At 39.4% G+C, this 14,406-nt stretch overlaps 1 protein-coding gene across 1 annotated transcript in view; it reads right to left on the reverse strand.

The window, feature by feature from the left end:
* Window positions 1-7,497: 7,497 nt before the first annotated feature.
* The window catches only part of TNKS2 (tankyrase 2), a 36,091-nt gene continuing 29,182 nt past the window's right edge, over window positions 7,498-14,406 (reverse strand). Inside the window, exons 20-24 of the mRNA XM_063132898.1 lie at window positions 13,780-13,854; window positions 12,938-13,043; window positions 10,661-10,847; window positions 9,868-10,024; window positions 7,498-9,408 (exon numbers count right to left, since the gene is read on the reverse strand). Coding sequence (XP_062988968.1) covers window positions 9,346-9,408; window positions 9,868-10,024; window positions 10,661-10,847; window positions 12,938-13,043; window positions 13,780-13,854 — 588 coding nt within the window. The 3' untranslated portion in view covers window positions 7,498-9,345. The remainder of the gene's footprint in view (window positions 9,409-9,867; window positions 10,025-10,660; window positions 10,848-12,937; window positions 13,044-13,779; window positions 13,855-14,406) is intronic.

A 14,406-nucleotide genomic window follows, 5' to 3' on the forward strand; every position in this document is an offset into this window, starting at 1 on the left:
CTGGATGTTGCCATTTTGGTTTTCCCCAGTGTAGCATCTCTGCTTTGCATTGTGGGTAGTTAACATTTTGTCTCTTACACCCCAGTCACCAAGTGCTCATCTGAGTGCTGCGCTGCCAAATAAGCCCAGCCATGGGCCTTCTGACACAGAACGGGCCCACCAGAAAGCACATGGAAAAGGGCTCCTAATTGCTGCCCTTAGCGAGTGCTTGGAACGATGTGTTTACATAGCTGTACCTAAGAGCCCATTCAAATGTGTGAGAGTGCCACTGGATTTTCTCCCCATGACTTTATCAAGCTTTCATGTGCCTGCAGTCATGTGGAAGAAGAAGAATCCCATGAATCGGAACAGGTACATGAGGGGGCAGCTATTCCCACAGTCCTAGCAGTACTGAATGGAACTCCCAATCACATAGAAGCAACCCGGGGGGTGCTGTCACAAAATGTGAACTGTTCCTTGGTTTGCACAATATTTTAAAATAGAAAAGGCCTTTAATAATAGGGTGACCATATGAAAAGGAAGACAGGGCTCCTGTATCTTTAACAGTTGCATAGAAAAGGGAATTTCAGCAGGTGTCATTTGTATATATGGAGAACCTGGTGAAATTCCCTCTTCATCACAACAGTTAAAGCTTCAGGTGCCCTGCCCTCTTTTAAATCTGGTCACTCTAGTATAGCTCCTGCACTTTAACTGTTGTGATGAAGAGGGAATTTCACCAGGTTCTCCATATATACAAATGACACCTGCTGAAATTCCCTTTACTATGCAACTGTTAAAGATACAGGAGCCCTGACCTCCTTTTCATATGGTCACCCTAATAATAGTGTATAAAATGACTCTTCACGGTCTGCTGATAGGAAAGAGATAACAAGAAGGCCACGCAGGGGAATATTGCTTCATGCTTATAGATGACAGGGATTTAGATGTGAGCTGCTGTCTCTGTCCAAGGACAAACAGATTAAAAATTATACACATACTTCTGCCCCAAGAGCAAAGGCCTTCCAGAGAACTCCAACTGAGAGTTAACAGCTGTTTGAGATTCTGCTGTTTAATGTACCTTGGTGTGAATTAGTTACTTTTAGTAAGAATTGCAAGACTACAAGCTGGTTTTTGGGGGTGGAGAGGTGAGGGGGGGGGAGGGTTTCCTTTATCCCAAGGCAGGTTGCATTTTCATTGGATCTAAGACCACATAGTGAGAGCATGTTTTTCCCCCTTCTTATTTGGTTCTATTATTTAGCTGCCATCGGCAGATATTTAGGCAAACTGAAGAACCTATTGAAGATAAGGCATGATGTCATGCCACCCTGAGAGAGACCAATAAGGACGCTGGTCTGGGTCATCACAAAGAGTGATGTGCATATTGACAGCATGCCTTCAGTTCTCTAAGAGCATTTTAATCAGCCACTTCCAAAGGAAATTCAGCATCTTTTGCTAATGAACCACTAACCAAATGATGCTAATTATCTAATTACGTTATTATGTATTTGAAAATTATTTTTCCCACTGATGAAAACAAGCCTATTTCCACCAAAAGCGATGAAGAAATCAGCCCCTTTAATGATACACAAAAGTGTAAGGATAAACTCCCCTGGTGTCAAGATTCATAAGGGGAAGGGTTGTAGCACAGTGGTAGAGCACACGCGTTGCATGCTGAAAGTCCCATGTTCAAGCCCTAGCATCTCTAGTTAGAGCTGTGAAAGATTCCCACCTGGAAGAAAGGTGAGTCATTAATTACTTATTGCAAGCTAAATTCCTGATCTTCCTAGGCAATGTGACACCCTGGAGAGCCCCTGCCAGTCAATGTGGTATTTTGGACTACAACTGCCATCATCTCCAGCCAGAATGGCCAATAGTACAGGATTAGTAAGTCCAAAACATCAGGAGGGTACCATGTTGCCTACCCCTGGAACTGAACTAGCTGGGCCAATGGTCTGACTTCACATAAGGCTGCTTCTGGTAGTGAACCCAAGCGTGCTTGTTGTGCCCTACACTGTGACTCAGCTGCACACTGTTACTTGACCAAGCTGAAAAGAGCAGACAGAGGAATGATGAGATGTTACCCAGAGCCAAGGATAAATGTAGGAAAGCTGAAGTGAAGAGAATGTACAGCATAGTAGAACTGGTGCAAAACCAGAGCCAAAAGCAGAGCAGTGACTTAACTTGAAATTAATTAATTAATTAATGCCCCATCCTTATTCTTAGCAGTTTGGGTGTGTGTGTCATCCCATTTTATCCTTGCAACAACCACCTTGAGATGAATGTGTAACTGTCCCCCCCCCCACTCAAATAGTGAAGTGCAGGGATTCGAACTCAGGTCTCCCTGTTCCAAGTCTCCCCCCTTTTTAACAGTCTATATGCTGCACTATACAACAGCAGGAGGCCAAAGGCTAGGCATGACACAGTGGCTTATATTCTAAAAGGAATAGTGCTGCCTGAAACAGACCTACAGCTAGGACTTGCAACCTTAACACATGTGGACATATTCAGTGGAGAGGAAAATTCTTCTCCATACACTTAGAAAATATACCACATTATCACTAGGGGTGTGCATGGACCCCCCGATCCGCTTCTCTTCCAGATCCGCAATTTGTGGATTGGGCCGCTTCGCTCCGCCCCGCTCTGCCTATAGTCCGCTCCACTCCGCTGTGGAGTGGATCGGAGCTCCGCTTCCCCCCCCCATAGGCTTGCATTGAAATCCAAAAAAGTCTACAACTTTTTTTTGTTAAAGTTAGAAACCTCAAGTTTGGCACCATGACACCTCATGGATGTATGCACACGCATGCCAAGACTCAAGCCAATCCAAGCGTCCCCTGATTTTTGGGAAATTTTTGAAAATCGGACACCCCATTTTCAGACATGGACTGTTCTCTGACAATTTGACAGATAAAAAAATTGGAAGTGGGCACCCTCACAGATGCCATCTAGATCCACAATCATGCCAAGTTTCAAGCAAATCCCATCATCCCCTGATTTTTGGTGGGGCTTAAACCTCTAACTCACAACCCATAACCCCAATTAACCCCTTTCGATATCTCCGTCAATTTTCACGTTAGAAACCTCAAACTCGACACCATGATAGATTATCCATGGATACACATGCATGCCAAGACTTAAGCCAATCCCATCATCCCCTGATTTTTTGGGGAATTTATGAAAATCGGACACCCCATTTTCAGACATGGACTGTTCTCCAACATTTTGACAGATAAAAAAAATTGAAGCGGGCACCCTCACAGATGCCATCTAGATCCACATTCATTATCTCTGTTTCAAATTGGTAAGGGAAGCCTAGGCCTATGGTAACATGAAATGTAGCTTTAAAAATTGGTTATTTCTATGACTAGATAGTCCCCCCCCGCCCCAGTGTTCGTATTTCAATGTGCATTTAATTTAGTAGAATGGAGAGCTTCAGGCTCAAAATCTTGGGGCTAGAATTTTAAGATGGCCTCTCAGTTGGTAGACAACAAAAGGATGTCAGAAGAGTTGATGTGAGGGAGTGTGAATGGTTGGGGAGACAGGCAAATGAGGGTGGGAAGCGTATTAAAATGAGACACGGAAACAATACTAATGTGGTAAGTAAGAGCCATATGCAAATAGATTCTTGCCCAAGAAAGTTTAATCCTATCAAGAATGCCCAGGATGTTAAGTTGCCCATCTTTCACAACTCATAAATCTACCCTCTCGTAAAGCCAGCCTGCCAAATGCCATGAAGGAGGGGTGCTTTTCAGGCTGGCAACTTCAGCGTAGCTGCCTGGATCACGCCTCAGTAAAGACTAATAAAGAGCTTTGTGTGCAGAGGACTTGGGAGCGGCTTCTCACATTTTTGCCTCAATAGAGCAAAACAGTGGGAAACGTGAATGACTGATTGTCAGAACTGGTGGTCTCTCTTGTGCTGACTTTGGCATACTGAGCTATGGGTTTCTCATTCAATTCAAGCCCTTCGTCTGCTGATGAAACTGCTGGGCCTCTCAACAGTTAACACCATACAAGATTGCTTTGGCCTTTGGTATCCCTCCATATGGAACACATACGGTTAAAGAATAGGTCTGGAAAATTTCATGTTAACTTTTAAACCAAACGCAACTTGTTTCAATCAGGTTGGGAGTTGGGTTATTCTCCTCCAGTCAGGGATAAACAACCTGGTGCCCTCCAGTTGTTTTGGACTCCAACACCCACTGGCTCCAGCCAACATGGCCAATGATCACAGATTGTAAGATTTTATAGTTCAAACCACCTGGAAGGAATCAGGTTGCCTATCCCTTAAGCAACAAATGGATGCTACATTTCCCTAAAACAATGACCAGCTCAAGGAGGGTTTGGGGTACAACTAAGGAGGACAGGGCTCCTGTATCTTTAACAGTTGTAGTGAAAAGGGAATTTCAGCAGGTGTCATTTGTATATATGGAGAACCTGGTGAAATTTCCTCTTCATCACAACACAGTTAAAGCTGCAGGTGCCCTGCCCTCTTTTAAATCTGGTCACTCTAGTGTAGCTCCTCTACTTTAACTGTTGTGATGAAGAGGGAATTTCACCAGGTTCTCCATATATTCAAATGACATCTGCTGAAATTCCTTTTTCTGTGCAACTGTTAAAGATACAGGAGCCCTGTTCTCCTTTTCATATGGTCACCCTAGTACAACTCCCGGCCTTGCTATTTACTGTTTTACTCTGTACAGCACCATGTACATTGATGGTGCTATATAAATAAATAAATAAATAAATAAATAAATAAATAAATAATAATGAGCCAAATCCAGCTATAATTGTGCAATATACTTTAGTTTGTGGTGTCATACTACCTGTGAAGTATCTAGTGACATATCTAAAATGTATAAATGTTACAAAGGATTTAAAAAAAGAAATATTGTTGAATGATTATGAAGAACTGCCACACATTAATTACTATAGGTCTTGTCATAATCAACAGACTTGGCTTTAAATGTAGATATTTGGGATGGGAGAGAGAAGAGGAAGAAAACAAAGGGAGGGAAGTCTGTGACGAGGATAATAGGGAGTGTATACCCTAGTTTCAGGTAATGTAATTGAGTTTTTCAGGTGGTGCTAAGAACTAAGCAAAAAGCTTCATGAGTAAAGTGAGTTTTGGGCCAGTTTCAAGAGGAGGCATACATAGTTGGGCACCTGAGGGTCCACTCAATGAGCCCTCTGCCTCAGAGAATCTACCTTCTCACTGCTGTTATCGCCAGCTGCTATTGCTCATCATTGCTATTGCTTGCTTGACAGGCAGAAAATCAGTGAGCAAGTAGGCAGGGGCGTCTGACGCTTCTCCTTCTCACCCCCTCTGTTCGGCCAGAGAGAGGCAGCTGACTAATGAAGAGCAACTACTCCAGTGGGGCTGTTATCATGTGGGCTAAGAATTATGGGATATGTTGCAGTCCAACATATCACTTGGTTGCTGAAGGCTGCCCTAGCCATTCGAATTGCATCACAATTCAGTACAGAACGTGACTGCAACTATAAAATGAGCATATTGGGAGATTTCCTCCCCCTAAAAGGGCAACAAAGGTTAGTCAAGGAAACTGTTATTGCCTGCCTCAGGCATTAACATACACTTTGTGCTTAATAACACAAGAAAATGTGTTTTGTGTGTATACATATACGGACACACACACACACACACACACACACACACACACACACACACACACACTATATGCTGCCAAATATTTTAATCCGGTTTTATATTATTTTAAAATAAAACAAGTGGTCACCATTGTTTGAATGTTGAGGGCCAAACTACAGGACAGATGGGAGTTCAATCAAGCATTTTAAAAAATAAACACAGTATCAGGCAAACAAAAAGCAGCTACTGCAGGCTATCAGGAGTGGATAAAATCAAGTGGGTAGGGAGTACATAAGCAGAAAAAAAGGGTGGCCGCCCCAAGGTGATAACATATGCTGTTGTATAAATAAACTTCTCAAACATGACCATGTAAAATTTTCTTGCCTCTGAGGAAGACTTTTTTAGACCTTCAGTTCTAGTTCCTTTCAGCAATGTGTCTTTACACCCTCTGCTGAAAGTGTGACCAGGGGGTGGGGAGTAAATTAAAGATGCATTGGACATAATGCTCATAATATATTTCCATTCTTTGTTCTCTAGTCTAAGGAGTCTGACCACTTACATTTTTTTAAAAAAAAATCTGTTTAATCTTATCTCTAACTATGTTTTCTTCTCAAAATCATTCATCTCAGCTTTTCTCCCCACAGTGGAAAGCCAGTGGCAAGAGTAAAACACCCCTTTCTTCCTTTACTCCTGATGGACGGCAGATTTTTTAAAAAACAAAACAAAAACAAATGTGGGTTTATGTGGAGGTTATATGGAAACCCATGTAACGTTTTTCTAGCATAGGCTGATTCATCCTCACACATGCCTGAAACAGGTCAATTTGTTCATTTCTTATCCTGTCCTCTCATTATACTTAAGGGAAGATTCCCTAATCAGGAATAACCAAAACACTAACAAGTTAGCATTTGGTGCCCCCTTGTGCAAAGAAGCGGTACAATTCTTGAGCTTTGGACATGCACACAACCTCTCTCCCCACCCTTCCCCACCCCCCTCTTGGGGGTTATTTCTATAATTATAGGTTTCTCCTGGAAGTGTGCTAGTCATAGCCAGTGCACATAGCTTTCTCAGAAACTGAAATTCTTCAAAACCAGATCATTCCTAGGATTGCTAATAAGTTCTTGTTCAAGCCCCACTCCAAAATACTTGTCAAGGGTTAGTACAGCACGCTATCAAAACCTTGATACAATATATCAAGGTATAAAAATGTAATAAATAAATAAATAAACGATACAATGTCAACCATATATTAGGCATCAGATACAGTCCTGTTTTTATAGCTGAAGTGTAAAGCTGACATTTAGGCCTAATTGGTTGCATAGCTCAACATACTTGGGCTATGAGAACCCAAGCTCTAGAATATCTATAGAAAAAGTGAAGCACATTTGAAGTTAAATGTGGCATCTTATGCAGGAGAGAGCAGTCAGCACACCCACTCCAAGTTGGATGTGAAAGTGAATAGTCGTAAGATATATCACTAGGGGAAAGGGAAGGAAAACTTAAAAACAGATGTACTTTTGTAGGATAATGCAAATTTCATTAGCTTTATGGCCCAAAAAGCAGCATGAAACCTGGAAAAACCAGAGATTCCTTTGAACCAGATTGTGAGGATCTTTTTAAATTCTCTTCTCTGTAGTGAACCCTGTTACTTGTAGAACTGGACTTCAGAACATCCATCTCACTCTTGACAGTTCCTTCAATGGTTTGGCTTCATATTCTTGAATGTTATGTCTTGTACAAGCTGCTTAAACAATCAAAAATGTTTTTTATGTATAAGCAGTGAGGAAATGCCCCCAGTTATTTATATGGTAACAAATACAGCACATAAAGTTTACTGTAAAATACATATTATTGTTCATCACAATGTTAGTCAGTATTGGTATATCAGTTCGTAAGGATGCCACCATGCTACCAAAAAGCTTGTGAATGAAGTTTATTTAGGATTGAATGGTATGGAATGTGGTACAAATACAGGTAAGTTATACTTTCAAGATGAATAAAGCACTAATTGCACAGGCGGCTAGAACTTTACTTGAAGTCAAAACAATCAAAACAATTACATTTTCCATCTTCAGAAAAAGATATGTCATGCAAAATTAAAAACATTCTAACCATCCTTGTGGTACCATCTGAAATGCTACCAATACCACAATTATTTATATCACATTAAATAATCATTCACAAAGAATGAAATATTTCCAATAATGAAACAAAGTTCTCAATACTTAAATCATAGTTAGCAGATTTTGCATGAACACCCGTTCCAGCATTTGACTAAGCTAGTGAGTGGAAAACATGCAGTGAAAAAGTACCATACAAATTAAGAACCCTTTTATTCAACTTTATTGTCTGTATTGCTTGCAACAGCAATCACCTAAAGTGACATTTACCATATTTTCCACATGATTGTATAACTATCCATGCACTAACTTCACGTGGAATGCAATTCTTTAAGACTCAAGTCTTAAATCACCATATGAGCCAGACGCAGCTCAAGCTGTCTTGGCAATCTTTCTAAAACCATAATGGGATAATGATCCACAATTAAATTATAACATGGGTCATGGTCCTATATATGCTGAAGAACCCCCAATTAAAGTGTAGAATTTAAAATTGGATTCTTGAAGTTACTTCAGTTATTAATATTTACATTAAAAAAATCTCTGGAACAGTTGGGTAATCTTAAAGGAACTCAATGAATAATGAAAGCAGATAGTGGGAGAGGGTGTGAAGATGTCAGTGTCTTGAAGAGCTGTGATTACTCCCTTTTCTGACCTTTGCCTCCAGTGGCTTTCTTAGAGAAGCCCTAGCCACTATGTACAATAAGTAGAACAGTGCTCACAGAAGGCTAGGTAGCCAACAAAAAGTGGTAAAGTGCAATCCTAACAGACTTCACTCATGGAGGGTGCTTATAAAAGGAAGTTCAACCTAGAACTTATAGCATCTCTATGTTTAGCTTTGCATGGCTAGAGAGAAAACAGGCATATATAAAAAAACTTCTTGTCTTTGTATGAAATGTGTGCCTGAAAGCTTATCTGCTTTATACTTCCAGACAGCCTACTTAACCCTCTTTAATTACATTTTAACCTGTAGTGGATCCGTTGAGAAATTGGAATGTTCTGCTTGGTTTCTCAGGAATGTGGTAGACTTATGTACAACCTATTGTAACATTTTCCTCCACTAAACACTGCTTAGTTAGTTAAAATCAAGTGAAAGCTTCTTCTTCCCAACAAATAAGCATCTCCTGGGGTCCTCCAAACTACTGCATGTGATGAAATGCAGATGTGTAATGCAATGTTTGAATGAATATTTTGCAGTTCTGAATCACTTATATTACAAAACAATGTAAATAAATACCAGGCTAGTAGAAAAGCTCTTATTTACAGTTTTACAAATGCAACTGTACTCTGTGTAAATGTAGTGTTTTAAAGAACACAGTATTAGTAAAATGAGTTCCTGTATAGCAATAGTTTGTTAGATTTCATTGGAATTAGAAAACATAGTTCAAGTTAATATCTGTTTTATAATTTAGTTACAGACAAACCCAGTATCACCTGGAATGAGATCTGTTAAAGTGCTGAAAAAAGGAAGTTTCTGAATTTTTTTTTAGAAAACTTACTATACATTTATTAAAGCTTTACCAAGTCAAAATGTTAGATTTTATTCACATTTTCTACCATAATGCCTGGGGTGGGGGGCAAGATACATTTTTTTTCAGCAATTCCGAGTACTCTTCATTTGATCTCTGCAAAACATATGGGGTTTCAAGCTTCTGTAGCAGCTTCAGGCTTCACAATCTGGTAGGTAATCAAATATTCTGGGTAGGCCTGAAAGACAGATTAGGTTAATTATTCTACCCACATTTCCAAACAAATGAAGTTAAAGCAAGTGATTAAAAAGAATTTCTTCTAGTAAGAGAAGAATAACTAAAATGTCTAATATCTTCAGTAAAGAGCTCTCTCACAGTCCTATACCCACTTACCTTGGCGTAAGCCCCACTCAAGTCAATGGGACTGATGTCTAAGTAGACATGCATAGGGTTGTGCTGTAAAATTTTATTTCTCTCACAAAACAAATAGAAAGGTGAGATATAACATCCCCAAGAGAGCTATGCATGGAAGCTTTCAAATTTCATTAAGAAATGTGTTTGGAAATAAGACCCCAAAAAACATTATATTATGGTTTTATATTGTTGTTTTATACTTTGAATGTTTTTAATTTTTGTGAACCGCCCAGAGAGCTCCGGCTATTGGGCGGTATAGAAATGTAATAAATAAATAAATTACCTGCTCTCCTCTGTAGATGACATATTCTGCTAAGGCTAGTCCATTTACACTAGGTCGCCCAGTAACTGAATGGTGTCCTGGAGGAGAATGAGCCATTTTCATTGCACTGAACTGCAGAAAAGACTTGCCCAACGTAACACGGCAAAACAGCAACTGCCTATATTAAAGAAAATAAATGTTTTACTAATAAATGTATGAAGGCAACCCCCCCATCTATTTCCTAATAAGCAAATAAGAAGTGTCAATTTAGTTGAATATATTCCATATTCGCCTAATGTTGAGCTTGATCCAACAACACAAATATGCATTTTTTTCTTGTTGCTTTTCAATCTCGGCCTCACTCTTGACGGAACAAAAACATGATTTTACTGTATTATGCTATATAGCTAAGACTTTTGTGATTACTTATCCAACACTGAGAAATCTGTGTTCTTTTGGGGAAGCATATGTACCACACTACTTTTTCTCATTTGGCAAACTTTACCAAGTAACATGATATATACCAATCATGATAGCTGTACTGACACAGATATTAGGAATAGGCAAGGAAAGAACCTTCCGGCTTGGTTTTTTAATTAATATGGATGCTGGATTGGATCCAGAGTCTGTGCAAGTGGAAGCTACCCATGCAACAGAACTTTCCCACCCCCCTCAGACCCACTGAAGTCCCAGGGCCCCACCAAAAAGCCTCTCATGCAACACTGCCTGAAAAGAAGCTTGTAAGTTCATTGCATAAATAATAAAATAAAATAAATCTACTTCTACTAATTTTAGCACAATTACTACAACTTACCTATGACAGACATAACAAGATCTATCTTTGTGAATTGGGCAACCAGTGCCACCTCCAATACCGTACACATATTGGTTGCTTTTGGAAGAGTTTTCAGCAAAATAAATTCCAGCACCAAACATTCCTCCTATGTATGCATGTCTCTCATCAAAACCTTTATGAATAATTGCATTCACAAAAGGGGACCCTGCAAGTACATTAAAACAATGCGTTGTTTTTTTAAATTGTTTGTACTGAACATGTTCTCATACAGTAAATAAAGCTCTGTCACCTATCCAGGGAAAGTGCCATTTGAAAAGTTTTATTTTTAAAAAAACAAATTAGAAAATAATTTGGACTAACTTAAAATATTCAGAGGACAATTAGCTGAGAAAGTGTGGCACAAAATCACAGGAATCCCTAGTTGCTGGCTGCACTCATTTTTAGCACCAAGCCCTGTCAACATGTTAACTAATGTTGTTACAGCATAGCATGGCAAAGCTTGCTTCAGCACTGTCCTACGTGAGCATGGCTTCACACTAAAATAGTCAGAACCAGCAACCAAATATCCAGTTTCGTGTAGAGTTACTGTAGTCAGTGGAAACGGTTCATGATACTAGTAAAGGCTTTGAGACAAACAATACCTGGGGCTAATTGATACATAGGAGGCTGTGACTCTGTAGGTCTTAAATTCACAAGACTGATGAGTACCTGAGGTTGGTTACTCTGGCATGCTAATTTGAGAACCGTTTTTCTCTCTACACACACACACACACACACACACACACACACAAAACCCCATGGTATTTTTGTCAAGTCTTGATGTGCACTATATTGGACTCTTTATAATTAGAAATGTATGTGCTTCACATGCCTCTGCATATCTAAACCAAGGAGAATGGGTTTGGGATGCAGAAGTTCCCAAGTTCAATCTCCATCATCTTCAGATGGGGTGGGAAAGACTCTCATCTGAAACCTTGGGGGAACTGGTGCCTGTCAGCACAGACAAAACTGATCTAGATGAACTTATGGTGTAACTCAGTATGAGGCAGTTTTCTAGGTTTCTAGGAGTTGCCCTGATCTTGTGAGGTATGTTGCCCCTGAGATATGCTGGTGCCTTTTAAAGGCAATAGCTGGGGTGGGGGGCGGAGAATGCACAAGGCTATTTTTTAAAGCATTTTAGGATATTTGTTTAATTATTTGCTGGTTGTTTAATTTGTTTTATTGATTTGGTTTTGATTTTTTACTCTTATATTGCATTTGTCTTGAGCTTATGAAAAACTGTAAAATACATACATACATACATTCTCTTCTCATTCCCTAACCAGTGGGTAAGGTGAGCAGTACATCACTTAAGTCACACAGCCTTCTAGTTTACAAAACTTTCTATTTTTTTTTAAAAAAAATCAATGTAGTTGTAACTCATTTTCTGTTCAGCTCATGTGTCACAACTCTCCTCTTTTTCTGCCAGTTCTCAATCAAGAGTTATGGTTTAACATGAACCTTCATTTTATTATGTCTATAGCAGATGGTCAATGTACACAGCACAATCTTGTGTTTAAGCACTTGCCTGGTAGCCACAGGCAACAAGGAATTTCATAATGGCAAATAAGCAGACTGGCAGAAAAAGGACAGAGTACTCGGCAGTGGCTGCTGGAGGAAAGCCAGAGATCCTCTGGCAGCTCCAGCAGACAAGAGCAAATTTTGTGTAAAGTAGTTAGTTACTTCTGTTAACTTATTGAGAATTATGGAGGTGCAACAACGTGACTCTTATGGAACTGCACAGGGAGCTCCTTTATTATATTGGCTTGGTCCAGACAACACGCTAAACCATGCTGCTTAACCGCAAAATGGTTAACGGAATGCATTGATGTTAATGCATTAACCATTTTGTGCTTAAGCAGCATGGTTTAGCGTGTTGTCTGGACCAGGCCACTGATGAGTGAACACTCAATGAAAACTCAATTCCCTCTATGCTCTGTATATGTAGTGGATATCATTCCTTGTTATCCATGGAATACTCAAGTCATTTCAGAAGAGAGCTAGCATGCAATATAACTTCGAGAGATTTTCTATTCCTAGTTTTAGGACGAGTCATCTCTTTTTTAGTGTTATAATTCTACAAATTATAGAAAAGCTTTCTTGGCCAGTCACTGCCATATGATAAGTTATTGAGTTTAAAGGCTGTTACACCCATTATTATTTGGAATTGAACTGTAGACTATTTCAAATCTGAGGATAAAAAGTTCAGAGAACATTAAAGCAAGCAATAGCTGAGATGAGAAAAAATTGTGATACCATGGAACAACATCCTTTCATTAGCATGATGATGATTCTCTTCAGAAACTTCTTTCCTCCTATGAGTGTACTTTTCCCAGAGCTTTTTGTTACACACTTTTTGTATCTAGAAAAAAATATCCACAATCCACAATCAGTCTCTACTTGGCTTTCAAAGATCATTGCAATACAGGGCTTTCCATTCTCATGTCATATTCTGCATCATATAATAGACATACTCGGTAGGTAGAATGGATATATACAACAGCATTCTTGGTTTCTTTAAAAAAATCTCTTTAAACAGCTGGAGAAGAAATATGAATCCAAAGAGACTTGTCTCAGGCTATGTCTTCAAAACCAAAAAGAGGAAGCCACACCAAAGCCCAGAGAGCATGTAGCAGGCAAAGCTGAAAAGGTGCAATAGTTAATTAAAATAATGTCAGATGCATGGATTCCTTTCATTAATATTAAATAAATAAATGCAACAGGAATTATTTAATAAATAATTACTACATCTTATCGGTTTATTTGCTGCATTTTATCCAGTGACCTGACAGAAAAAAAATGCCAATTCCGTGCTTTATATAGGTCCCCTAGACTTGCAGACCTCCCTACCACTTCTTTTATCCTATACAGTTTCTCCTCTCTACCAAGTGTTTCTAATTTTGTAACAGCCCACAAACAGAATTCTCAATAAAGTAAAAAGTTCAAATTGAAGAGGTTTGTCTTATTTATTATGGATCTAAAATGTTGGTTTTCTTGGCACATAAACTCCTCTTTTCAGACTGAAAATTAATTGAAGTGTAAATGTAACAGAGAGCACAAACAATGAACTCTGGATGAGACAGATATCTATACATTACCTTTAAGATGTTGTATCTGTTGAAAACCCCACCAGCATGCCCACCATCTCTGTGCTCTCGAACAGTACTTTGCATCTGAAGATTAAGTAAATACAAAAATATCTAATTCAAGACACTAGATTCCATTCTGCTGAATAAAAGTGAACACAATTCAGCAGCAGCCATAATGGATTTTATGATTTCCCCATAAACGTAAGTTGAATTCAAATGGCAAGCAGATACTTTAAAGCTATGACAAAAATGTTCTACATGGGAAGCCAGTTGTATCTATTGACTCCAGGACCACTGCAAGCTCTACCACCACCCGAGGAGGGAGAGCACAGACGCATCACTGCTACATTAACTAATCCCTGCCCACTTGTGTCATGTGTCACCCTCTCCTCTGCCACTGGTAAAGCTGATTTCCTGGAACAGAGGAAGCACTATTCCTCATGTAGAACTTCTAGTTGAATCTTCACATGGCCTAATTTGAAGCAAGGCTCCTTGTTGAATTCCATCCTCAACAAATACACAGTAGCAATGCTAGTTTTTAGTTGAGTGGATTATTGGGGGGGGGGAGGTTCCACAGGAACTGCTTATCCTGTCCTATCACATCCTGGTTTGGATGATCAAATCCTGGCTTAATAA

Source organism: Elgaria multicarinata, chromosome 8 (genome assembly GCF_023053635.1).
Source record: "Elgaria multicarinata webbii isolate HBS135686 ecotype San Diego chromosome 8, rElgMul1.1.pri, whole genome shotgun sequence".
NCBI classification, from domain to species: Eukaryota; Metazoa; Chordata; class Lepidosauria; order Squamata; family Anguidae; genus Elgaria; species Elgaria multicarinata.